The sequence below is a fragment of the Myotis brandtii genome, unplaced genomic scaffold (assembly GCF_000412655.1).
Source record: "Myotis brandtii unplaced genomic scaffold, ASM41265v1 scaffold32, whole genome shotgun sequence".
NCBI lineage: Eukaryota > Metazoa > Chordata > Mammalia > Chiroptera > Vespertilionidae > Myotis > Myotis brandtii.
In genome coordinates this window covers 6,178,400-6,206,395 of record NW_005362269.1, presented here as the reverse complement: position 1 = coordinate 6,206,395, position 27,996 = coordinate 6,178,400, and the positions used below count along the sequence as shown (strand labels likewise).

The 27,996-nt window shown below is 41.9% G+C and overlaps 1 protein-coding gene across 1 annotated transcript in view; it reads left to right on the top strand.

The window, feature by feature from the left end:
* The window catches only part of LOC102244733 (hepatitis A virus cellular receptor 1 homolog), a 41,600-nt gene that overhangs the window by 1,104 nt on the left and 12,500 nt on the right, over positions 1–27,996 (top strand). The window contains exons 2-5 of the mRNA XM_014543155.1: positions 449–485; positions 20,921–20,978; positions 24,315–24,653; positions 26,260–26,340. Of these exons, the coding sequence (XP_014398641.1) occupies positions 456–485; positions 20,921–20,978; positions 24,315–24,653; positions 26,260–26,340 (508 nt within the window). The 5' untranslated portion in view covers positions 449–455. The remainder of the gene's footprint in view (positions 1–448; positions 486–20,920; positions 20,979–24,314; positions 24,654–26,259; positions 26,341–27,996) is intronic.

The window sequence follows — 27,996 nt, the reverse complement described above, 5'->3', positions numbered from 1 at the left end:
CCACAAAATACCACGTGCGGGCACGCACGTACAGTGCGATTGAAACTCCGTGGCCCACGCGCAGAAGTCGGTATTTTGTGGAAGAGCCACACTCAAGGGGCCAAAGAGCCGCATGTGGCTCGCGAGCCGCAGTTTGCAGACCATTGCTAAACCATTAATAAACATGAGATAGTTTGCACACCGGGGCTTATTTGGGTCCTACAGAGTCAGAAGGAGTTACCTGAAATTTTATAGGGAAGAGTGTAATCTGAGTTTTGTTTTCCTCCTTTAAAAACCATTCTTCTAAATTTAATTTTTCTCTAAAATCAATGAAAAAATCTCAACATATCCTCAGGGAAGGATTAAGAAAATGAAGTAATAGTAGAAATAATATATATGTTTTAGAAAAGGTCTCATGAATTCTTTGGCTGACATGTTTTATTTTCTCTTCAACTCCTTTCCAATTTAGAATATTTATGTGGGAAAAGAAAGGTGTTTCATATAAGGTAAGCTTGAAAGGTTTGTGTCAATGCTTTTTGATGTTCATACTCTAATAAAATAAAGAAAAAATCCTCTCTGTTCCTCTCCTCTTTCTCCTGAACTCTCCATTTTACACCCTGGATCCTAAAAATTCTAGTTCAATGAGTGCCTCCATCACTGTCCACACCTTCCAATGATATTTTTAGCTTTCTCTATTTCCCTGAAACTACTACGGAAACAGCACCCCAACCCTAAGCTCTCAGAGCAAGAGAACTAAATCACAATAGTGTTTGATGAAATGACATTTGGATGAGTTGTTTGGTTTGTTCTTGATTTCATTCAGTGCTTTGCTTACTGAAAGCCTATTCTATTCCAAAGAGATGAACAAAACAGACACAACACAGAAGCAAGTCACCAGGGTCCTTTTAGTGCTTCCAGGCAGAAAGCATGGGGAATGTAGACCAGGGTAGTGGGCTGTGTGAGTGAGCCTGATGGAGTAGGAGGCCACTGGCAAAGATCTGGAGGAAGACAACTCCAGGCTGAAGCAGTCCCCCATCCCCTGTCGTTCCACACCCAGCATGCTCTGCTGCTTTACATTGGTTATGTGGCCTCATAGGCATTTGATATACAATTTTGTAAATCTAACCTATTGCCCAGTTAAAGTTTAAGTCCTCTTTTAAGGGGACCTTGCTTAAAGCCCAAACTATTAAAAGAAGCAGGTTACTTGGGGTTGGTAGAAAGAAAAGGGGAGAGAGAGAGCATTTATGATGACACGTTTGGGGCAGCTATTTCACACTGACTCATTTTCAGCTGTTAACACCGAAATTGGTTCTCACATGTATGCCTGGTTCCTTTAATGATCTGAATTGAGTGAAGACTCTACATTTCATATAATTTCTGGGCAGGATCAGGTAATAAAAACCATCACTATGTACAAATTATAAAGCAGCTGTATCAAAACTCTACACATAACCTTTTTATACATTTGGTGTGTGAGTGTATGTGTTATGAAAGTCATCTAACTCATGGCATTCACATTTTGACCATAAAGACACAGTAATATTTTTGACACCATGATCCAGTACACACTATTTTACTACTTTTATGCTCTGCTATTTTGTATTCTCTGTTTATCTTAAATACAGGAAGTAGGCCACTTCCTGTATTTAATAACCCTCTATAAAGAGCACAATCCACAGTTGGAAAAACACCAGGAAAACCATTTCATTAGCCACCTTTGTGAATATGCATCTTGATTTAGTACTTCCATTTGATGTCTGATAATTGTCTTAGATTTTAAAAATATTTTTATTGATTTCAGAAAGAAAGGGAGAGGGAGAGGAAGCGAGAGAAACACCAATGATGAGAGAAAATCATCAATGGGTTGCCTCCTGCATGCCCCACACCGGGGATTAAGCCTACAGCCCGGCATGTGCCCTGACCTGGAATCGAACCGTGACCTCCTGGTTCATAGGTCGACAATGAACCACTGAGGCACGCTGACCAGGCCTGTCTTAATTTTTTGATTTATGTATTCTAGTACATGGATGTCTTGAATGAGAATAGTCTGAATACATCTTAGATGGTTTTTTCCAATTTTGCTTATTAAACAAACTTCCCCACAACTTAATATTTACAGCCACCTTTGTGAATATGCATCTTGATTTAGTACTTCCATTTGATGTCTGATAATTGTCTTAGATTTTAAAAATATTTTTATTGATTTCAGAAAGAAAGGGAGAGGGAGAGGAAGCGAGAGAAACACCAATGATGAGAGAAAATCATCAATGGGTTGCCTCCTGCATGCCCCACACCGGGGATTAAGCCTACAGCCCGGCATGTGCCCTGACCTGGAGTCGAACCGTGACCTTCTGGTTCATAGGTTGACAATGAACCACTGAGCCACGCCGACCAGGCCTGTCTTAATTTTTTGATTTATGTATTTTAGTACATGGATGTCTTGAATGAGAATAGTCTGAATACATCTTAGATGGTTTTTTCCAATTTTGCTTATTAAACAAACTTCCCCACAATTAATATTTAACAACTCTGGCCGAAACCGGTTTGGCTCAGTGGATAGAGCGTCGGCCTGCGGACTGACATTACATTTGGTAAGTTCCTCCAAAGGTTTCAAATTATGGAGGAACACAGATTTTTATTTCCTTCATGGGGAAATAGTGTGATTTCACCATTAGATCTGTTTGTTCATGGCTCTGAAAATATGAGGTTTTAAGTGCTTAAGCACTTAAAAGGGGCCAGGGTGGGGCTTTTAAATAAAAAAAATATTTACAACTCTGGAATCTCCTAGTCATTTAATATATTGTGTGAATGGGGCTCTAGTGTTGCAAATAGACAAACGTGCTGTTCATTATTTAGAAATGATCTGCTTTTCACTTACTCATGTTATTCTTTTTGTAGCAAAGAGCCTCTGACCGGAACTTCACAAAATGGAACATCAGTGCGCTACCAACCACATGAGAATCTCTGCTTTGAGAACGATCTTTATAACGTTTATCAAGACCCATCGGTGCTAGGACCTTTAGGCCTTTGACTGCAGAAAGCACTGACCAGATCTCACCATGTCAGTCCTTTTAAGCTCCAGGATTATTTTTCTGTCAATATTTCATGGTGTTCCAATGTGTCTGTGATGTTGGTTAGAGTATCTTTAGCTCATCAGTGTGAAGTCAAACCTCATTGGTAATTAGTCTTAATTTTTTATATTAAAATTGGCTCAATTTTTCTGGTCATAGCAGAGCCCTCTCCTAAATATGAACTGAACACTTTAGAATTGTATATTCTGTACAGATCTTATGAATCCTGTATCCATCAAGAATTCTCATTGCGTAGACATGAAATGAACCAATATGTTGGTTACTAAAGCTGTCACAAGGAGGGGAATAGGACTTAAAATCAGCAAATTCGATTTGGAACTTAAATGAATTCACTTGGAAGCATTTCATGATTAACTCTTGTGTGTGTGTGTGTTTTTTTTTAATCTTGCAATCAAAACATTACATTTCATAAGTTCCTCCAAAGGTTTCAAATTATGGAGGCACACAGATTTTTATTTCCTTCATGGGGAAATAGTGTGATTTCACCATTAGATCTGTTTGTTCATGGCTCTGAAAATATGAGGTTTTAAGTGCTTAAGCACTTAAAAGGGGCCAGGGTGGGGCTTTTAAAAGAAGAAGCTAGAATGGTGAGTGGAGCAAGTAAATAGGTGGAGAAAATCAATGGCCATGTGATTTAACACATGTGTGCCACTTCTGCTACATCTGTGCCACATATAGACAACCATCAGGGATTCTGAACTAACTTTTAGAATGATGCAATACAGAGATAAATAAAAGGGCAAAAGAAAGGGAGAGGTTAGGGCAAAAGGCCTCTGCCTTAGAAAAGTAAGTGCAAATCTAATAGTGCTGTTTGAGAGTGTTACTAGTTTCAACTGGAATTCTAAATTGTCCCCAAACCACTTTGATTATTAAAATTATTTTAGAAGGATGATTTTTTTATATCATTAATTCCAATGCTGTTCCTTTTCCACAAATGCCAAGAGAGCTAAAACCAAAAAAGGTAAGGATATTTTTAGCCACCAGAAACTTTTTTTTCTTCATATCAGAAACATTTCGACATGAATAGTTCACAAGGCTGGGTAGTAATTTCAATTTGAGTTAATTTTGAAATAATTCACACTTGATGTTCAGTGCTACCCACATCAAAGTGGCCTAGGAGGGCAGGATGCTTGTTTTTGAAGGCAACATTTTTTATATATAACTACAGAATTCTAGAAAATTATAGCACCTCTGAATAAAGGTTATAGTATATGGGCAAATAATATTGTTGAGCATTGTCTACTGGGTTTCCCAAATAGGGTGAGATTAATATGGGTTATACATTTTTGTTCAAACCACAGCGTTTTTCTTTTAAATTCAAGACAACATGCAGGAGGCAGCTTATGTATATTGCACATTGATGTTTCTCTCTTTTCCCCTTCTCCTCTAAAAATCAAACTATTCTTTAAGACAAACAAATGAATGAACAAATAAATAGGCAAGCTAGTGTGGCTGCAGCAAAGTGAGTGAGGAGGTTTGGAAAGAGATTAGCTGGAGACATGGGCACTTTCTCACGGGGGCTGAATGCAAAGGGCCCTATGAAAACATCTGTTGAGAAGAGTCCCACTCTTAGGAAACAAAACACTTCATGTAAAGGGTTAAACATTCTATGCACCACCAAATTATGATACCATTGATTAACGTGCTATCTGGAAGTAAAGAGATAATTTGTCTTTTGCTCTCCTCCAATCAAAAGCTTTGGTCAGTTGGGTTTGAACAGCTTTGAGTGGTCGGGAGATACGCTCCCCAGACTGTCTCTTTGACTCTTGATTACATCAGTTTTTCTGAGGAAATAGAAAAAAGTCATGGCTTCATCTAGAGCAGTGGTTCTCAACCTTCCCAACCATAAAATTATTTTCGTTGCTACTTCATAACTAATTTTGCTACTGTTATCGTAATGTAAATATCTGATATGCAGAATGTATTTAGGTGACCCCTGTGAAAGGGTCGTTCGACCCCCAAAGGGGTTGAGAACCGCTGATCTAGAGAAAAGGTAATGGTAGCCACCAAAGTGTAAGGTGGTGCCTTATCGGCCTTGACTACTAAATGTCAGCGTGGTGTATGTGGGACTTAGAATACCTGGGAATCTAATTGTAAAGTTCCCTTAGGGCCTTTAGAGCTCTGACTTCAGAGTGTGGTGGTTATTGATGTCTTTACCCAATGTCCCCCGAGCCCTTTGTCACCCTAGCCTCCAGTGTAATCTAAAAAAACAAGATCTGCCCTGCTGCTGTGGCTTACTGCTTGAGTGTCCACCTATGAACCAGGAGGTCATGGGTCTATTCCTGGTCATGGCATAAGCCCAAATTGTGGGCTCGATCCCCAGTGTGGGGCATGCAGGAGGCAGCTGATCAATGATTCTCATTGACTAGAGGCCCAGCGCATGAAATTTGTGCATGAGCAGGGTCCTTAGTGGCTGCCGGCTGGGGCCTTCCTTCCACGCGGCACCTGGTGGTCAGCTCACATCATAGTGAGCGATTGAAATCCTGGTTGGTTGAACTCCCGAGGGGACACTTTGCATATTAGGCTTATGTATATATAGATAGTTGTTTCTCACTTTCTCCCTCCCTCCCTTGCTCTCACTCTCTTGCTCCCTCCTTCTTCCCCTCTGAAATAAAAAATGTATGAAATAATAAAAGATGTTTCTCACTTTCTCCCTCCCTCCCTTACTCTCCCTCTCTTGCTCCCTCCCTCTTCTCCTCTGAAATAAAAAATATAAGAAAAAATAATAAAAAACCAAGATCTGATTGTGTTCCATATTAACTGAAAATTCTCCCACTGCTTCCCAGTGGGTAAAAGACCTTAGTTCGTAGTAAGCTCCTCACCACTTTCCCCTTGCCTGCTTCATGCAACCCCTCCCAGATGTACTCTAGTGGAGAGAAACTCCTCAAATGTCCACTCTCACTCTGAAGCTCAACCCATCTTTGGGGAAAGCTTGTCTCCTGTATTTTCACTGGGCATATATTTAAGGTTCATTCGAAATGTCACCTCTTAAGCCCTGCTGGACCTCATCCCTCTAGCCAGAATTAATCTTCTCTTGTGAACACTTCTGTGGAGCCTTTTTTAGCCACTAGACAAATATGCCAGGAATGGTGCTATTGCCTAGCTTGGGTCATTCTGCATGAGGCCAGGGCCCTACTTAGCCTGTGGGGCACATCTGGGTGAATTACAGACACACTCCCCTTCATTTTTTCTGGCTGGCACAGCCCCTGAGCCAGGGCAAAGGCTTGTCAAATGGAGTCTGTCCAAACTACAAGCATAAATAGTGACTCTATAGTGACCCTATAACTTAGTGCTTTGTATTAGAGATGTGTGGGTTGAGGACGCTTTGTATACTGAGCTCTTTGATGGAAGCGTCTGCTGTTTCTCAGCACCCAGCTTACACATTGCAGGTGCTTAGTACATACCTATGAAAATTGGGGAATAAATTCAAAGAATGTTTCCTAGAACCGTTCTATGGGTGCTGGAGAAGAGGAGGTGGAGGAAGAGCTAAGAGTGTTTAAAACTTTTTATGAGATAGAAACCACTCTCTTCATATGACTAGCTGAGACCCGTGCTTTGCAACCTTGGCTGTACATTAGAATCACCTGGGAAGCGTGGCCAACTACGCATGCCCAGACCAAGTCAATCAGAATCTCAGCTGTGGGGCCAGAAAGAGTCTTTTTTTAAAAAAATCTTCCAAGATGATTTCAATGTGTAGCTGAGAACAGGCCCCCCCCCCCCCGCCCCCAAGGTGATTTCAATGTGTAGCTGAGAGGGAGAACCACTGACCTGGAAGGACTTGGCAAGGGAAGGTGAGAACTTGTGTCCTTGTTCTGTATGAAGAGAGCTCTGCAAAACATAAAAGGTACAGACTAAAACAATATCGACAGCGGGCTGACCCAGGGGACTAGATCTTTCCTGTGTCTGACTTGCATGGCAACAGCATTATTGGTGGCTGCCCTGGGAAGGGAAACATGGACGCTGCCACGTGTTTGAAAGCTCAGGAAGCCAGCCCGCAGCTGTCTAGCTGACTGTCCCTGGGCTTCCTGAGGGCTAAACGTTTTCTTCCACAAGTTGTAAAAATAAGCAAAGCAGAAAGTCCCTTTGGCCTGTGAGATTTGCTCTAAGACAGCGGTTCTCAACCTGTGGGTCGCGACCCCTTTGGAGGTCGAACGACCCTTTCATAGGGGTCGCCTAAGACCATCCTGCATATCAGATATTTGCATTACGATTCATAACAGTAGCAACATTACAGTTATGAAGTAGCAACGAAAATAATTTTATGGTTGGGTCACAACATGAGGAACTGTATTTAAAGGGCCAGAAGGTTGAGAACCACTGCTAAGGTAACCTTCTTTGTTTTATACTGTGGACTGCTGAGATGGAGTTTGCTCTGTCTGGTAAATGCTGAATCTGCTAAGCCTAAAAAAGTACTTGGAGGATGACAATTGGATAGTACAAGATGAAGATACAAGGAGGGGCATCGTAATGTTTGCAGTAATTTTTTTAAAGGTCAGAAGTCACTGCAGGCCTGCACTCAATTCTAGAACTCTTCCTGGCAGGCAGAAAGGACTTCTTAGAGAGAGAACAGTAAACTCGGTCCTGTCAGGGGCAGGAAGTTGGCAGAGTGACCCTAGCAAATGCCCAGTGAGAGAGCCCTGGTCAGAATTTAGCTGAAAAAAAAAAATGTTTTTTAGCAGCTTTATTGAGAGATAATTCACATACCACATGCTATTTCACAAATATAAGCCCTGAGCCCATAGTTAATTGAGTCTGCCTTACACTTGAATATGGGCATTTGCTGGTTGTTATTAGTTTTTATGTGGGCAGACATATCAAGGGAAAATATCAAGTTCATGAAACATAGTTTGTAGTGGAACAATCTGGAGCTTAGGGACTTGTATTCTCATTTGAAATCCTGTGTTTTGGGCAAATCAAGCTTCTCAGGTCTCAGTTTCTCTGTCTATAAATGAAGAGGTTGGCAGTGATCTCTTGGGTAACTGCTAGCTCTGTGATGCTCTGCAAGTGCACACACTGAACAAGCTGGAGGTTTGTATTCAATGTATCGGAGCCCTAGCTGGTTTGGCTCAGTGGATACAGCATAGGCCTGCGAACTGAAGGGTCCCGAGTTCAATTTTGGTCAAGGGCACATGCCAGGTTGTGGGCTTGATCCCCAGTGTGGGGCATGCAGGAGGCGGTCGATGAATGATTCTCTCTTATCATTGACGTTTCTCTCCCTGTCCCTTCCTCTCTGAAACAAATAAAAATATATTGAAAAATGCATTTGATGGCACAAAGGTGGGTGACAGGAAAATGCAGGAAGGAAAGACAGAAGAAGGCCATGGGTTTGGAGAAACTCTTCAGTCTGTGATCTCACTTGCCTTTTGTAAAGAACCCTTGGCATCTAAGTTTCTAAGACAAAAGTCACTCTCCCAGGGCTGAGACTGACAAAGAGAGAGAAAAAACAACAACAACAACAAATAAAACACCAGTTGGTTGTGCCCCCAGGAAGTGAACCCACAACCTGGGTATGTGCCCTGAATGGGAATGGAACCCATGGCCCTTAGGTGCATGGATGACACTCCAACCCATTAGCCACACTAGCCAGGCCCCAGCTTTATTTTTGAGTTTGTATCGTCTTCTTCGAAAACTGTCAGATGTGTCAGCTGACTGACCTTCAGGTTCTGCCTGCAGCTACCCAGCATCCTTTTTCCATTTTCTGAAGGTAATTAGCTCACAAAACGATTGAACCATGACCTACCCAGTATTCAGACACGTTATTACATTACCTCTGCATTCCAGCCAACAGGTTCCTCAACTCAGAGACTGATAATCAGGGCTTTAGATCGCAAATGAGCTCCTCTGTCAAGTAGGAATTCTTAATGTGGGGTCTCCTGAATTCCAGGAATTTCAGTCCCATGATGTGTCCACGAAGCTCCTGAAAAGGGCAGGGGCGGGGAGCGGGGAGGAGGGGGAGGGATAGGGGGAATTCCATGCTAAGATATATGCATGCCTTTTTGGTACAGAAAGTCTAAAGGGGCCACTGATTAAAGAGAAAGAAGTTGACTCATAAAAGGTGAAGAAACTCCTGGAGTAGACTAGATGGCCTTGAAGGTTTCCTTTGAGTCTCAACGTTTAAGTTTCTTTGAATGAAGGCTCTCCTACAGATACCAACTTACACTCTCCTTCTTCAGCAAAGAAGCCGGTCCAGCAAGCCGTGGTGTGGCAGGAGCTCCTGGGGAAAAAGGAAGTGCATTTGTGTATGTTGTCAAGTTCTGCTTGGAGTGAACTCAGAGGGAAACGTCTCTGACCAACTTCTCCATTCAAGGAGAGAACCAGGGCCATATTTTCACAGAAGAAGAAGCAGTGACTGGGATGCTAATTCCGTTTCCTGGTGGAAGGAAGGCAAAGGGCTGCAGCAATCTGTACTAGTCAGCCTCAGATCCCTTGGTGGGAAGACAGTGGTCCCTAAGCTCCCATTCCAAGACTGTGGAGACTAGCTCTGCCTCCTTACTTGTTGCCTCTGTGTGAGACATAAGACAAATTTACTAAATATCTTTGCAATGAAAATCTTAAATACCTAGAAAGGAAGCTTTCTGGAAAGCCTTTCCATTGAAGTACTCAGACAGAACTCTGTCACCTCACTTCTTTTTTTTTTTTAAAAAATATATATTTTGTTGATATTTTACAGCGAGGAAGGGAGAGGGATAGAGAGTTAGACACATCAATGAGAGAGGAACATCGATCAGCTGCCTCCTGCACACCCCCCACTGGGGATATGCCCGCAACCAAGGTACATGCCCTTGACTGGAATCGAACCTGGGACCCTTCAGTCTGCAGGCCGACGCTCTATCCACTGAGCCAAACTGGTCAGGGCAGTCACCTCACTTCTTGAAGAACTCACAGACCCTAAGCTCAATCTGTGTTGCTATGTAGGCAAAAGTGGCTGTTGTTTCTGCATCATCTCCCATGCCAGGCTCTTGGAAGTCTGTTCCTCCCTGTCCATTTCCCCCTTTCTGCTGAGCCCTCCCCAGCACACAGGGAATCAATCACCAATATGCACCCATCACTGTCTGAAAACTGCCCCTGCCTCGGTGATGACCAACCTGCTGCTGTGCTGCATGCCATGATGCTAGTCACCTGGAGGGAAGGGACTTCAGAAGACACTTAGACCACATCAGTCGTTCCCTCCAAAGGAGATTCTTACCCCACAGAAATCTTTAAACAAGGGTGTATATACATGGACAATCGTTGCAATGATGTTTGCAAAAACCTCTTTCCATTGATAGGGGAATAGTTGATTATTGTGGTCCATCAGCACACTGAGGCAGGTAAGAAGAATTAGGTGGTTTCATTGTTGAGCTGTTTTGCTAATTTAACAAATATTTATTAGTGCTTACTATGTGCCAGGTAATCTGATGCTGAGACCAGAGAGAGAGAGACCAAATAGACACATCTCTGACCACATAGAACTTCTAGTCTGACTGCAGGAGAATTCATTCCATCTATTCATTCTGTGAACATTTATGGCATCTACTTTGTCAGGTACTATTTTAGTCCCTTTGAATAGAACAGTGAGGAAGCAGATGAAACCCTTATTCTGACAAAGCTTGTGCCATTTGTCAGAGGGGAATGCTTTATTGATAAGTTAAAAAGAATGTTCTAGAATAGTATATGTAAGTGATAGACATTTTTTCTTTACCTTAAAAAAGTCTGGGCGACCCTCCTCTTCTTGCTAAGACCTGGCGCATTGTCCTGGTCCCAGAACTATGTGGAGGCAGAGGGAAAGGGCTCTGCCCCTTGGTATCAGGTCTTTGTTGCCTATGGTTTCCAGTCCCCTGGTTCTATCCTCAAGTGAAGGGACACCGGTTAAAAAAAAATCTGGTGTGGCAGATGATCGACACTGTCTGACACAATTTGAGCTTGCTACAGCAACAAAGTCTAACCTATTCCGGTGCTCCCCTCTATGAGACAAGCCGTTATATAGACTTAGACAGTGTTAAAAAAAAAAAATCTGGAAGAATGTACCCAAATGAATACGTTTACCCCACAGGAGCAAATGGTCAAGATACAGACTTTCACTTTTTCCTTTTAGGTGATTCTGTAAGCATTACATGATCTCCATTTCCTTTTGTAATGAAAAGGCACGGTTAAGCATTACAGCAGTGTTTTCCTGCCTGCCCCCCACTTCATATAAAGAAACGAAGGCTGCTCTGTCTGTGGCGTAGCCACTCTGTCACAGTGCTCCACTAATAAACTCTCTTTCACTTAAAAAGAAAGAAAGATATGAAGACTGGGACAGGTTAAGTCAATTAAAGGGCAAGCTGTCAGTGAACTTGAGTGGGATCCACTTTCCATCAAGTACTTGGAATGAGACAGATGGCGGAAAGAGGAACGAAAAGCTGCTACCAGTGCCCTGGAGATGACAAGTGGTAACTTAATCACAGTGTAATAATATTGAATATATGATCTGTTTATTGAAGTGCGTTAGGGTTTTTTCTCTCTCCCAGAGCTCTGCCTAAGAGACTCATGGGCTGCGAAAAGAGGGGCCCCTTTATCTTTTGAGACTGAAAAAGTAAGGTATTACTATGGTTTATCTGTCTTTCCTTTTTCTAGGTTTGAAATTCTGGAAGCAGAAATTTCAAGTGGTTCCTCGTTTGTACTTCCCTTTATGGTGCTGCACAGGTGTTGTGTTATTTTTTATAAACTGAAGGCAGGGCCCTGCCACAGCAAAAAGATCCAGGCCAACTTTATTGTGCGTGGTCTAGGACTGATCCTGCATCATCTGCACGGTGTGCTGCAATTGACTTCGGGGTGTCCCTCGAGCTTATTTCCATTTAAATTTAAATTTTATTTTCAATTTTTTTCTTAGAAAGTTTTATCAAAGCTAAAATTTATTTGGTGCATATTCTGTGCTTGCTATCGAATACCTTCACATACACCTTTGCCTTTAATATGCAAAAGCAACCAGATGAGGTATTTTACAGGCTGAAAAAAACAACATAACAAAAACCTACTTCATTTTCATTTAAATTAAAAAAAATTAAACTAAACCACATTACTTTGTCTCCAGATTTCTATTGAGAAAGTGTGGATCCTTCTGGAGATAAGTTGAGATGCCCTAAAGCTGTAATTTTTAAGATTTTCCACCAACCTTTTCTGGGACTCAGTGGGAAGTGGGGAAAAGGACAGTTGCACCATTAGGGTGGAAAGTTCTCAAGCTTAAGGATGGCTCAGATTTCGGCCGATTTTTCTGGAACCTGTGCAAAGAGCAGCATGAGTCAGAAATGTTAGTTCCAGGCTTCTGGATCCTCTGTAGTTACATTGACTGCAACTATTAAGGGCATTCCAAGTTACTCATTTACTCACAGTAATGATTTTCTTTTCTTAGTTCTTGCTGAAATTCCTTCTGCTTATGGTGTGACTCTCTTTTCCCAGGGAAAGCAGTGAGCTTTTTATAAACCTTTTTTTAAAAAACCTTTTTAATTATTTAAACTATTCATGTATGGTGGTGGTGGTGGGATTTGTTTAAATATGCATATTACTCTAGTGGGTTTGGCTCAGTGGAAAGAGTGTCACCCCTTAGACTGAAGAGTCCTGGGTTCGATTGTGGGTAAAGGGCATATACCTCAGTTGCAGGCTCAATCCCAGCCCCGGACAGATGGGGCGCATGTGAGAGGCAACCAATCAATGTGTCTCTCTCACATTAATGTTTCTCTATGTCTCTCCTCCTTTCTTCCACGCTCTCTAAAAAAATAAATAAATAAAATAAAATCAATGGAAAAATATCCTGGGGTGAGGATTAACCAAAGAATAAAGATACCAACACATAATAAATTTAAAAATACTTATTTTATGTTTGGGTCACCTTCAGAAAATATTTTACAGTATTTTGTATAATAATAAATAGCAAAATACCAGTGCTATTAAGTCTCTTTGACCCAGCCATCTTTCCAAAATTGAATGTGGGGGAAATGTCTCATGGTCATGCGATCATACAATAAGGCACACTGGTTGCAAGTGAAAGTATTCATCCAAAAACAAATATGCGATGTTGTCAATGTTTCTAAGGAGACAACACCCATTGTTTTGGTTTTAGGAAGGAAAAGTCATGGTACTATCATGATTTCTTAGAAAACATTCTACGGTGCACAGGGACTGCCCTATGGCTGTGAGAGGAGCCCAGCTGCCCCTCCCAGTTTTCTGACATTTTTTGTCATACACAAGTTCAAAACCCGGAGTGTCCATGGACATGCTATTAACATCGGAAAGATTTATATCAATTATATTGGGGCACAGTGTAGCTCTACTTCCTTTTTTATTTTATTTTTTAACAATCCTCATCTGAGGATATTTTTCCTCCCATTGATTTTTAGAGAGAGTGGAAGGGGTGGGCGTAGTGATTAATGAATGGGAGGGATACCTGGGTTTCAGAGCCCCCCCCCCAAAAAAAAAAGCCAACAAAAAACAAAGAGAGAGAAGAGAGAGAGAGAGAAAGAGAGAGAGAGAGAGACAGAGAGAGAGAGAGAAGAGGGAAACTTTAATGTGAGAGAGACACATTGACTGGTTGCCTCCCGCACATACCCTGACCAGGCCAGCACCAGGATTGAATCTGAAATTCAGGTACATGCCCTTGACCAGGAATTGAACCCGAGACCTGTCAGTGTGCAGACCAACGATCAAACTACTGAGCCATGACAGCCAGGGATCTACTTCATTTTTTATTAAAGGTGGCAGCTTGTTTACCTAAACTTTTGAGGGTAAAAAGGTTTGCTTTTTTCTTTTTCTTTCCATCAGATGCCCCATTGCTTAGCATTAGGTGCTCAATGAATATTTGGTGAAATAATGTGTGTTGAGTGACAAGAATAGTTGAGTAGGAGTAGGCACTCTAGGCTTTCTTTCTTTCTGTGTCGGCCCCACAGTGTGTCTTCTGTGGATCCCATCCTTGAGTCCTCTTTTTGGCCCTCAATTTATTCATTATCAGTTGAGGAGTTGGCCCCAGTAGTTGAAGATCCCTACAGATATAAACAGTCTCAAAATTTGCGTGGCAGTTCAGCTCCAGAGTCTGACCCAAAATCAAGCTCTGTGCTGAATCTTAAAGACAGCCTAGCAGAGAACAAAGGTTCCAGTCCATTAACATCTCCTTATAATCTATTTAAGTTAGGAAGTAGATACATTTAGTAAGGAGATTGTGGCAGACTGGAGAAGTTTGACTTTCAAAGATACTTTCCAACAGTCTGAGGTCAAGGTGTGGCAAAGAGATAAAGAATGGAATGCTGGAAGAAAGTTGTCTTTATCCATAAAAACCCTTGGGGGAAGGATTGGTGACAAAGCATCAGAGGAGCTAGAAAGGAATCCTCTGGAAATTTATGCGGAAGAGAAAATCGAATTTAGTTGCTTGCACATTCGGACAACAATGTTTAAGCCAATAGAAATTAGGGAAAATACTGGGTGGGGTGGTGGTGGGGGGGTGGAGTCATGCTGGCCAAGGAGGTAAATCTTGAACCCGCCTTCTCCCAGGAGCACACCAGAATTAAAACTGAATTATAGAACACCCATCACAGAGAATCACCTGAGACTAGCTGAGCAGAATTTCTCTAACTAAAGGTGTAAAGAAGGTGCCTCAAAGCGACAGGTAAGAGGGTGGATATGTGGTTTGGGCAGGGACCATACCCCTGGCGTAGTGATGAATGAATGAATGGGAGGGATAGTTGGGCTTCACAGGTCCCCAGTAAAGAGTCAGAGGTCTGACCCCCTCCAGGCTCCACAGCATGGGGCACCTGTGCCAAGAGTTCCTGTAGCATCCAGCTTTGGGCACCAGTGGGGATTATGTCTGAGATGCAGGAAGGGTTATAGGAGACCTAGCACTGTAGGCAGAGGGTTCACATGAACTCCCGCCCTCTAAGCTCCAGCACAGAGGCAGCAGCTCCAGAAGTGCCTGGGACCTAAGGGGAGGAACTCAATAGACTAACTTTAGGGCACAGGCTAGAGGGGCAGGGATTGGTAGGAACTCTCTCAGGGGACAGAAGCTCTGCTGGGTACTACTGTCCCTTTGTTGAGTTCTCCCATCCAGCTGGCCCTGAGCAGGCAGGTACAAAATCTCTCTCTCCATTAACTTGGCCTACACTGCCTGACCTGCTCTGGCTTTTCCCTGAGACCCTGCCCCACCCAACCCCAAATAGAAACAAATAAAGAAAAAAGCTGGGGTAGTAATACTTATATCAGACAAAATAGACTTTAAAACAATGGCTATTAATAAGAAACAAAGAAGAACTCAGCAATTTCATTTTTGGGTATTTATCCAAAGAAACTCAAAACACTAATTCAAAAAGACATATACAACCCTATGTTCACTGCAGCATTATTTACAATAGCCAAGATATGGAAGCAACCTAAATGTTCATTGATAGACAAATGGATAAAGAGGATGTGGTTCATATATACAATGGAATACTACTCAGCCATAAAAAGAATGAAATCTTGCCTTTTGTGACAAAATGGACCTAGAGGATAGTACGCTAAGTGACAAAAGGCAGACAGAGAAAGAAAAAGACCATCAGTTTTCAGTTATATGTGGAATGTAAAAACAAGGACAAAGAAAACTAAATGGAAACAAGCTCATACATACAGAGAACGAATTGGTGGGTACCTGATGGGGGTGGGGGAGGTGGGGGGTGTAAAAGATGAAGGGAATGAAAAAGTACAATCAGCCAGTTATAAAATAAGTAACAGGGATGTAAAGTACAGCAGAGGGAATGTGGTCAATAATATTGGAATAATTATGTATGGTGTCACACGGGTCCTAGACTTATCATGGGGATAACTTTGTAAGGTTTGTATGTCTAATCACTCTGTTGTATACCTGAAATGAATATATAGTCTTTTGTGTCAATTATAATTTAAAAATCTATTTAAAAATTTGGTAAAATTCACAAAACTAGAGTTCTTTGAATTACTTGGGAGATAGAGTCTCATGTAAATGGATTCATGGCTTATACATCTCAGTTGTTTAAGCTTCTCCTGGGCAACTTCAGTGAGGAAGACCTGCATATTTAGGCTTACTTGGAGGCTGTGTGACTTTAGAGCTGACACATTCCTTTGCTCAGCCTCTCTTCATCTGTGAAGTGGGGATTATATACAGTTATTCTTGTTATTTATTTATTTATTTATTTATTTATTCATTCAATTCAGAGAGGAAGGGAGAGGGATAGAGAGATAGAAACATCAATGATGAGAGAATCATTGATTGGCTGCCTCCTGCATGCCCCTCACTGGGAATCGAGCCTGCAGCCCAGACATGTGCCCTTGTCTGGAATCAAACCCGGGACCCTTCAGTCCACAGGCCAACACTATCCATTGAGCCAAACCAGCCAGGGCTGAAGTGGGTATTATAAAATATGGAAATGGAAATGAACATGTGTGTATTGAGCATACACAATAGCCAGGTGTGGCTTTTTTTTTCTTTTAAAATTTATTTTATTTCCATGTATGGCTATTTAAATGAAAATTAATTTATTTAAAATTTTATAAGTTTTGATTTGAGCCAAATTGACAACAGATGCTGGGGAGAAAGATCTCAAATGCTCCCTAAATTTAAATTAATTAAAATTAAATTAAATGAAAAAAATTAACTTCCTCATTTATACTAACCACATTTTTGTTGTTGTTGTCAATCCTCACACAAGGATCTTTTCCATTGATTTTTAGGGAGAGTGCAAGAGAGCGGGAAAGACAGAGAGAAACATCAATGTGAGAGAATCACATTGATTGGTTGCCTCCTGCCCGAGCCCCAATCAGGTCTGGGGCCTGAGAGGAGCCTGAAACCAAGGTTGCAGAGCCCTTTACTGGAATGGAACTGGGACCCTTTGGTCTGCAGGCTGATGCTCTATCCACTATGCCAAACCAGCTATCACACACACACACACGCACAACACAAATCATAGAAAAGGAGGTAACAAATGCAGTGTAGAAAACAAAACAGAGTGATGAGAAATATCTGAGGTGACATGTTAGCAGAGAACAGGAATGAAAAAGAAAAATCTGGAAATGGTGAGTTAAAGGAATGGGGATCTAGGCAGAGAGCACCACCAGTAAGAAGGTACTAAAGTAGGGATGCATTTGAAAGAACCACGAGTCGCTGGAGCCCCATGGACAGGGAAGAGATAATAGAAAAATCTGAGAGTTGGGCAGAGATCAGATCACTGGGCCTTTGCATCTAGGTTAGGAGTTAGGATTTTTTATTTTTTTCTGAAAGAGCCACGGGAGGGTTGTAAGTGGGGGAGTGACATGGTCTAATTATATTTGGCATTTATCATTCTGCACAATTTTATTAGTTAAATGTTTACTTTACCTGTGTCTCTATCTGATTGTACAATCCTGGACATTTTTATTCTTAGTATATTTGTCAGCCTCAATATAATAGTAAAAACTGTGGAAGAGTTGAATTAAATTAGAAAATCCTTATCACTGACCTACTGGGCTATGGCAGAGTCCCAGAGTATAACAAAACTAATAAAGACATTTTAATTTTATTTTTTTGATTTTAGAGAGAGGAAGGGGGAGAGAACAGAAGGAGAGAGAGTAAGAGACAGAGAGAAAGAAACATTGATGTGAAAGAGAACATCGATCAGTTGCCTGCTGCACACACACCTCAACTGGGGATCAAACGTGCAACCTGGATACACCCTGCCCTGGAACAGAACCCTCCACCTTTTGGTGCACAGGTTGTTGCTCCAACCAACTGAGCCTCATGGGCTAGGGCTGGTCATAAAATCTTTTGCCTCCCAAATAAATAAGGCATGACCTGTTTGTATGTGAAACATTTCAGAATATGTCTCCTAACCTTTGGTGGTGGTTGAGGTAGGGTCAATAGTGTCTATTATAAGTATTTAAAGACAAAGCATAAAGGGAAAGTGAGTATCTAGGCTCACTAAACCTTTCCAAACCTCAGCTTCCTCCTCCAAGAATGGGTTAATAACAGCAGCTGCCTGAGGGTGAAGTAAATGCACAGAGCTCATGACACAGTAAATTCTCCAGAAATGGAGGCTGTAGTATTCATGCATATTTAGGTTTAGTTTTGAGTTCACCCACAGACTTCTGTTCATTACAACAATCCTTTAAGGGAGATAGAACAAGTATTTTTGGCCCCATTGAAGCAATAAGGAAATCAAGGCTTGGCTCAACTTAGTAACTCACAGAGATACCCAGCTTCCTAAGTGGCAGAGCTGGGATCTGAACCCAAGTGTGGAGGAAACTATTTCTTGATGTGACGGCTACCTCTCCCATGAGCTGGACTTGGGCTGGATCAGAGGTTGCCTTCCACAACACCCCCATTAGAGGCTGTCTGATTACAATTGATGTTCATTCTGACATAAAAGAGCACCCCTTCCTTGCTTGCTCCTATGTGCTGGTCCTTGGTATAGGCCCATTGTCCTGACCTGGTTAAGCATTCTAAAATTAGAATAGATTTAATTAAGTGGATTTATTATTTTAATTTTTTTGTTATTGATTTGAGTGAGAGAGAGAAACATCAGTTTGTTATTCAACTTATTTATGCATTCATTGGTTGATTCTTGTATGGAACCGGCAACATTGGCTTCCTGGGCTCTAACCAACTGAGTTATCTGGCCATGGCTAATTTGATGGACTTAAAATACCAAAAGTAAACTGATACAGCCCAGTGGGTGTGGCTCAGTGATTGAGTGCTGTTCTATGAACCAGGAGGTCTCGGTTCTATTCCAGGTCAGGGCACGTGCCAGGGTTATGAGCTCAATTTCCAATAGGAACAAGCAGCAGTCAGCCAATCAATGATTCTCTCCCATAATTGATGTTTCTGCCTCTCGTTTTCTCTCCCTTCCTCTCTGAAATCAATAAAAATATATTTTAAAAAAAGTAAACTGAAAGAAAATCAGGGTTTTGTTCTTTGTGTTAAAATAAAGGTGTAGAAAACAAAGGGCACAGCAATAGGCCCTAAACTTGCCATGGGCCAAGGAGTTATGATAATGAGGGCACCCAGCCCTTTATCCCTGGAACAGGAACCATTTATAGACTCTACAATGGGATTTTCCACCAGGATAGGTCTTCACATTCTTGAATGTGGAAGAACTGCTTAGTCTCTGGGACCCTGTCATTCTAATGCCACTGGGACCCATGCATGGAGATACACTATACATGGACTGGTATGTGCACCGTCAAAAGAGGAAAGAATGGATCCTCTTCTGGCATATTCCCTCTCCTATCCCCTTACTGACCCCAGGGAGCACAACTTCCTGCTGCACAACATGTGGTTTACACAGCCTGGCTAGGCTGCAAGTGTAATTCTCAAAGAAGGAGAAGATCTCCCAATTCAAGTCCCTACCAAATATTTGTCTTTCTGACCTTAGATCTGCTCTTCTTGTGGTATCCACTTATGGGAAGTATAGTGGTTGGGGGAAGCATTCATTATCCAAACTGAATGCTGTGTTTTTATACTCAATCCATCTGCTAATATTTCTTTTTTTGTTAGTACCAGACTTACTAACCAACTGGTTTAGGGCCTGGGAGAGCATAATGAAAAACATTGTTATTAATACTTGGGCTGCTTCTTTTAATTTGTCTCTTTCCTTGTACATGTCTGCACTGTTATTGAGAACTGTGTCTTCAATGCAGTCAATTAGCAATAACTGAGCTACCTCCCTGCCACTGAAGTCCCTGCTGACCTGTAGGTCACCTTGCAGAAGGGAGGAGGCATGGGAGTGTAAGAGCCGGTCATGAGGGGTGGAGTGTGAGGAGAGACTGTTCCATGATGTGACTTCTGTTTGTCCCACAAACTGGTTGAGGCCAGAATGGAGGCTGCTTTCCACAAACGTTCCTTTGATTGATCATAATCGATCATTCATTCTGCATTAATTGGTACACTTTCTTTGCCTCCTGCTCTGCACCAGTTCTTGGAACAGGTCTTTGTCCTCTCCTTGTCAAGCATGTAAAGTAATTTCCAATAGCTGGTAGCATTTCATGAATAGTATCTATGACTGTCCCCACCCTTTACTTCATACAATTATTTGTGCCCCGTGAAGGAGTGTGGGCATCCATTTGGTCTTGCAGTCACCGGAGAAGAAGCTTGCATGTGAGTTTTTCTTACTAAACTGCTAGTTGCCAGATTGGAGTGGCTGCTTCGTTTGCCAGCCTCTCTCTGCCCCCCATTTATGACGGTAGACTTTCAGTTTTGGGGCTTTTCTCTGAGTCTGTGTCTATGAGCACCAGGCTGGTCCACATTCTGCTTTCTGAAATGTTCTCCTGACATCCTTCAATAAAATGCAGTCTGAGTCGTTGCTTCCTGTAGCATGAGTGATGAAACACAGTGATTCACATTCTGACTTAATCCTTGTTAATAGATAACTTGGCAATATAACTGAGGCTAGGGACTAGCCATTGTGGCCACAAGGCAAGACGTACCCTCTACTCACCAAAGGGCCAGTAGACGGTCATCTCAGAGCCCAAGGGTAAGTGCATCAGGACCATTGGAGGACTGGTCTTTGCTCTGGTGTCCCCCCCACTGAGCCTGGCTCTCGTTTCCTTCCTGTTTCCTCCCTAATCTCTCTGAGCATCGGGAGTCAGTGTGGACTTTACATGTGGAAAAGGAGCTGGGAAATAAGGGGCTACTTCCAAGGGCAGCTTTGCCTGTCTGTCGGAGGTACAGAGCTCTCAGCCACCCTGAGCTAACAGAGACCTGAAGCCATTGTATGTGGTCTCCCATCCATAGCAGGGTAGGCTCATGTGATGCATGCAGTTAGGGTGAAAGGAAAAGTTGCAATCTGAGAATTAAGATGTGTCCCCATACATCTGTTGGGGGCACAGCAAACAGTCCATTTTCTCTTTTCTCTTCCCTTTAGGTTGATACCATCATGCCTCCTTGGGTAGCCTTCCCCAGCCTCATACTACTTTGGGCAGGTAAGTGATAGGTGGGCTGGGGTTTGGAAGGCCTGGGCATGAGGCAGTGCAGGGCGTGTGTGGGTGTGGGGGAGGAAGATGGATGTGCTTGGACTCTGTTGGCAAGTAATGGGTCAACTAGTGAGCAAAGAACCAGGCTGAAATCTTACTCCAAAGTAATTCCTTAATTGGTATGAATCACAAAATCTAAGGCTAAGTATAACATTTTGTTGTATGCTGCCATTTCTTTTTAAGAAAGAGGAGGTGGGTAGGTAGTTGGGTATACATGGACTTTTCACATTTTTGTAAGAAATAGTACCAGCGTTTTCATGGTGTAGGAGGAAATGGAAAGAAGACTTGGGGATAGAATGGAAAAGAGACCAGTCTTTTATTTTGTAAATTTTTGTGTGTGTTTTTAATCACATGCAAATATTTCTTTTAAAAATATAATATGGCCTGACCAGCATGGCTCAGTTGGTTGGGCATCTCCCCATGCACCAAAAGGTCTCTGGTTCAATTCCCAGTCAGGGCACATGCCCAGGTTTCTGGCTGGATCCCAAGTAGGGGGCATATAGAAACAGTCTATCAATGTCTCACTCTCACATCAATGTCTCTCTTTCTCTCTCTCGTCCTCTTCCTCTCTCTCCCTTATTTTCTCTCTAAAAATCAATAAAAAATCTTTAAAAAAGTAAAAATAATATATAGGGTGTCCCAAAATATTTATACAGACTTTTAATAGCTAATAGCTGATTTTTGAAAATGAAATGTATTGAAATAAATACTGTCTTTATAATTATTCAAATTGTGTGTATACATTTTTTGGGACACCCTATATTTTAATTCAAAACATTCTATGAGATAGAGAAAATGTTAGGAATAGACACAACCTAAATTTAAAAATAATAATCATCAGATGTGATGTGATTATGGGGAAAAGTTCATTTAAATTATACTTCCATACTAAATTTTTATGTTAGCATGCTGTATTTGTAATCTACAAATGATGTTAGGCATAATCAAATATTATAAAAATCCAGTGAAAAAAATAGACTCCTATTTTACATAACTATCAGCATTTTATTCCCAGAGCGTTTTGAAACTCGCAGTCCAAACCTAGCTGATTAGTTGGGTTATGTAAAGTACAGCATAGGAAATACAGTCAATAATCTTATACAGTGGGGCCTTGACTTACGAGTTTAATTCGTTCTGAGACCGAGCTCGTTAAGGAGCTGTTAAGAGGCTCATTAACTCAAATTACTCTGTCAACTCAATGCAAAAAATCGGCTGAGAGACAGCTGGTATCTCAAAAAACTCGGGACACTAGTAAGTCAAGGCTCCACTGTAATAAAAGACCAGCAACTGAACTGCGGAACAAGTAGAATGACCAATCGACCTGTCGCTATGATGTGCACTGTTCCCCAGGGGGCAGATGCTCAACACAGGGGCTGCCTCCCTGGTGGTCACTGTGCTCCCATAGTGGGAGCACTGCTCAGCTGACCGGGATGAGTGGTGCTCCTACAGTGGGCTGATCCCTACAGGCCACGCCCCCCCTACCAGTGCATGAATCCTGTGCACCAGGCCCCTAGTATTTTCATAATTATGAATGGTGTGAAATGGGTACTAGACTTATTGGGTGATCACTTCACAAGTTATATAAATGTCTAATCACTATGTTGTACACTTTCAACTAATACAATACTGTATATCAATTATAACTTAAAATAAAAAAAATAAGATTAATTAGTACATCTCAGATTTTATTTAAGGACCAACTTGACTACATTTGACAATATAGGGTTTAAAAATATGTATATTTTTATTGATTTCAGAGAGAGAGGAAGGGAGTGGGAGAGAGAGATAGAAACATTAATGATGAGAGAGAATCATTGATAGGATGCCTACTGCACTCCCCCTACTGGGGATTGAGCCTGCATTCCTGCTTGTGTCCTGACTTGAAATTGGCCCTTGACTTCCTGGTTCATAGACTGATGCTCAACCACTGAGCCACACCTGGCGGGCGACAATATGGGGTTTTAATGCCACTAGCACTGGAGAGAGTTTTTGTTTTTAAGTGGCTTAATTTAGTACTTGATTGAATGTTGCCCAGTTCTGTGGGTTCACCATGGGAAGTGGGCCTCGCTCAAGTGCCAGCTGTCATCTACTTATGAGAATGATTTCTACTTGGATTGTTTTGGACCATCCTCAAGAGCATGATCAGCCTTGGCTCTTCTGGAACCATTAGAAACCTATTTTCTAAAAATGGATTCCTGAAAGTTTATTAGACTTCTGCCTATAAGGCAACAATACTTTATTTATTATTTTTATATTTAAATTTTTGATTAAAATTGTTGATTTGTTATTCTACTTACTTATGCATTCATTGGTTGATACTTTTTTGAAAAAATATATTTTATTGATTTTTTACAGAGAGGAAGGGAGAGGGACAGAGAGTTAGAAACATCGATGAGAGAGAAACATTGATCAGCTGCCTCCTGCACACTCCCCACTGGGGATGTGCCTACAACCAAGGTACATGCCCTTGACCAGAATCAAACCTGGGACCCTTCAGTTCGCAGGCGGATGCTGTATCCACTGAGCCAAACCGGTCAGGGCCATTGGTTGATTCTTGTATGTGCACTAACTGGGGATCACACCCACAACCTTGTCATACTGATGTTGCTCTAACGACCCAAGCTACCTTGCCAGGGCCTAATAATACTTGATTTATTTATTTAAAATACATATGTTCATCAGCCCGGTTTTTGGGCTCAATCCCCAGTATTGACAGTCATTTGGTTCAAACATTTTGGAAATTAATTTGATAAAAATATTTCTGCTCTTTGTCCTGGTAATTTCTATTTTAGAAGTTTATCCTATTGGGAAACAATTCCAAATACAGAAATAAGTTTAGCTCTAGTCAGTTTGGCTCAGTGGGTAGAGTGTCAGCTCATGGATTGAAGGATCCAAGATTTGATTCTGGTCAAGGGCATGTATCTTGGTTGCAGGCTCAATCCCAGCCATAGTCAGGGCTCATGCATGAGCCAACCAGTCAATGTGTGTTTCTCACATTAATATTTCTCTCTCTCTGTCTCCCCACTCTCTTCCACTCTTCTAAAAATCAATGGAAAAATATCCTTGGGTGAGGATTAACAACAAGAAAAAAAGAAATAAGTTTAAATTATGTGTTATTTACAACTATCAAAATGCTGATAAAGATGTAAAAAGTAAAACATAAAAAATTTAGATTCAATATTAAAGTCACATGATTACAAATGAAATACACCATGTAAAGAGAAGTGGATATAAATATAAAATTAAAATGTTGAGCCTCACACTCAGTTTTGTTTTTATTGGCAGATGTTGTTGTTTCTCAGACACGCGTGACTGGAGTGGTGGGACAGTCTGTCACGCTACCGTGTACCTACTCAACAGCTGGTGAAATCGCACCCATGTGCTGGGGCCGAGGGCCTTGCCCTTTATCCAAATGCTCAAATACACTCATATCGACCGATGGCTACCGTGTCACCTATGAGAAGGACAAACGTTATAGGATGAATGGAATCATTTCCAGAGGGGATGTGTCTCTAACCATACAGAATGCAGCCCTGTCTGACACTGGCACCTATTGTTGCCGTATTGAGTACAGTGGGTTTTTTAATTATAAAGGGGGGAATATATTTTTGGAGATAAAGCCAGGTGAGTTTGTCTTCCTGTGATCACTTCATGTGCATGAACTGAGATGTTTACTGTTTGGTAATGATATTCTCTTCCTTTAAGAAAGAAAGAGAAGGTTCCTACAATCCTGTTTTTTAATAACTTTGGGGAAATAGAATTACTTACTTGTGTAGAATGAAGTGTTAAAAGAATCTAGAGTCAAGAGCATAGGCTAGAGGGCCTTCCCAGTCTGCAGTGCTTCAAAAATGCTGGTTAGTTCGTGAAGAGGCATTCACAGCTCCATAGGGATATGAAGTGAACATTTTTCTCAAACTGAATTTATTCAAGGTAAACAACCTTACTTTTTCTCTGAGATGATGTCATTGAAAATTTATAACATGACCTTTCTTAACATTTTAAATCTAAAATGGAGATTTTCAAATGTATAAAGTAGACAGTATTGTATAAGAGATTGTCAACTAGATACATTACTAACTTTGACATTTACCAACTCAATCATGTTGCATATATATTGCATAAGCATATATAGTCCCACCCCCACACTCTGCCCTACCTTCTTCTTCTTTATTGTTCCTTATGCTCCTTTAATCAAACCAATTGTCTACTCTGCAGTGGTTCTCAACCTGTGGGTCGCGACCCCTTTGGCGGTCAAATGACCCTTTCACATGGGTCACCTCAGACCATCCTGCATATCAGATATTTACATTACGATTCATAACAGTAGCAACATTACAGTTAAGAAGTAGCAACGAAAATAATTTTATGGTTGGGTCACAAAATGAGGAACTGTATTTAAAGGGCCAGAAGGTTGAGAACCAGTGCTCTAGGGGTGTCTTTTATAGTTAGTAGAGTTGAGTTTGAAGGAAGCTTCTTGTAAAAAAAAAAAAAAAGGTGCTTGGCGAGCAGAATGTACACATTCTTGAATCAGGCTTCATTGATAGGCACTGGGTTTGAGCTTAATTCTAATGTCAGCACTCTCTGGGTAGCTCTGAGACCTTCCGTAAGTGGTTTGGAATCCAACACCCTATCTGACCCAGGAAAGAGACAAAGATACTACCTGTGGTCTAGTCCACCTTCCAGCCAATATATAAAGTGTCTGTGTGTTCTTATCTATGCTAGTGGGTGTGAGTCAATCCTCATTTAGGGTGCAGGTCTCTTTGGAGGGTATCCTCAAGACTGAAATGAATGCTATGTATTAATTAATATAGTTTTAACTTTCTAGGACTAGAAACTATTAATTTAGTCATTCCCCACTGAGAGGACAAAGACAGGTCCAGGCTCTAGACATTTCCCCCACCTCCGAGATATTGACGAAGATACATAAATCTGATTTGCGTGGTTGGTCTTCTCAGAGTGCTTCGGTGTTAACCCTGGGTATCCTTTATCCCCTCTGAACCTCCTCGTCTATATTCTTGCAATAGAGCTATCTCTGTTTTCTTTGGCTTTTCTTCAAGCCCTCCCCTGTAAGGATCTCATTAACCAAGGACAGGATGTCATAGTTCAGGGCAAATTAGTGACCACTTTTGCTTGGGGACAGTCTCTGGTTGGTTATTTTGATGTAAAGGCCCAGCACAAAGCTCTTGTTCCCTGCTGCTTGATTAACCCTTGCTTTCATGTTGATTTCTAGCTCCAACCACTGTTCCAACACCACCTAAGGTTTTCAGCTCTGCTCCTACAACTCCAGGGACCACGAAGAACCGCAAGACAGGTAAAGCCATTTGTTTCCAAGGCCAGAGGCCTTATAGTAAGAGGGTGGAAACCACCCAGGGCATGTGTTAAAACGTACAATTCAGGGTAAGGGTTCTTAGGTGGCTCCAAGCGAGGGTTTCATAGCATCTGTGAACTCCAGTCTCATAGCCAGATTTTGTAACTATAAGTATTTTCAGAATAAGAAGACTCATTGGGTTTTCTTAAAAATCGTTATTATTGAAAGTATTACAGATATTCCCTTTTCCCCTTCATTGACCCCTTCTTGTCTGCACCCGCTCCCTCACCCCCCCGCCCCCACCATGTCTTTAATACATTATTGTCAGTGTCCATGGGTTATGCTTATATGTATACAAGTTCTTTGGTTGATCTCTTCTTCTCATCCACCCATACACCCCCGCCTTCTCTCTGAGACTCGCCTGTTTGTTACATACTTTTAGGCTCATTGGTTTTTCTGGTCAGATTTTCAAAAGCATTCACTATTAGCCCAAACCCCCAGATCACTGATCTTTGATATCTAATGAGGATGGTGTGGGTTTTGCCCAATGAGCACAGGCTTAAGAGGAAACTACAGGAAATGACAGAGAAAAATGGTCAAGTTAATGGCATTCTGTTCTCCCAAGGAGTTCTGAATAGGGATCCTTTACTTCACTCTGAAGTGAGACCCTCTACCTGAGAATAAGATTGTAGTGAAGTTAATATTCACTCTGTCTCCTATGTCAGGAACCATGCTAAGTACTTTGCAAATGTTATATCATTGAATTCTTATGACAACCCTATGCGTTGTAGGTGTGATTCAGTCTTATTTTATAGGGTGCTGTCAAGTAGATACAGCACCAGCTTTAACAATTGTCCTTTCAATCTTATTGCATATACATTGTGTAAGCATTGAAATAGACAAGTTCATTAGAAAAACTGGTTAATTTTTCTTGTATTTATTGTTCCTTATGTTCCTTTAAAATGATTTTTTTGCATGTTCGCTTTCCCCTCCATACTATATTTAAAATTGGAGGAAAGAGCTTGGGTTGTATCTTCCTAAAAGCCTCTGATTATACCTCTGACCAGGGTCAGCAAATAATAGCCCAGGGCCAGATTAGATTCAAATTGGACCCACCAACTGCTTTATAAATAAACTAGAGGCCCGGTGCACAAAAATTTGTGCAGTAGGGGGAGAGGGGGGGTCCCTCACCCTGGCCTGTGCCCTCTTGCAGTCTCGGACCCCTCGGGAGATAACGACCTGCTGGCTTAGGCCTGCTCCCGGGTGGCAGAGGGCAGGCCCAATCCCTAGGTGCAGCCCCTGGTCGGGCTCAGAGCAGGGCCGATTGGGGAGTCGGGGTGCCGCCCCCTGTCATGCACAGAGCAGGGCGGATTGGGAGGTTGCGATGCCACCCTCAGTCACGCTCAGGGTGGGGCCGATTGGGGGGTTGGGGCACTGCCCCCTGTCAACCTCAAGGCAGGGTCGATGGGGAGGTTGCCGCGCCACCCCCTGTCATGCACAGAGCAGGGCCAATTAGGGGGTTGGGGCGCTGCCCCCTGTCACGCACAGAGCAGGGCCAATCAGAGGGTTGGGCGCTGCCCCCTCTCATGCACAGAGCAGGGCCCATCGGGGGTTGGGGAGCTCCCCCCTGTCATGCACAGAGCAGGGCCAATCAGGGGG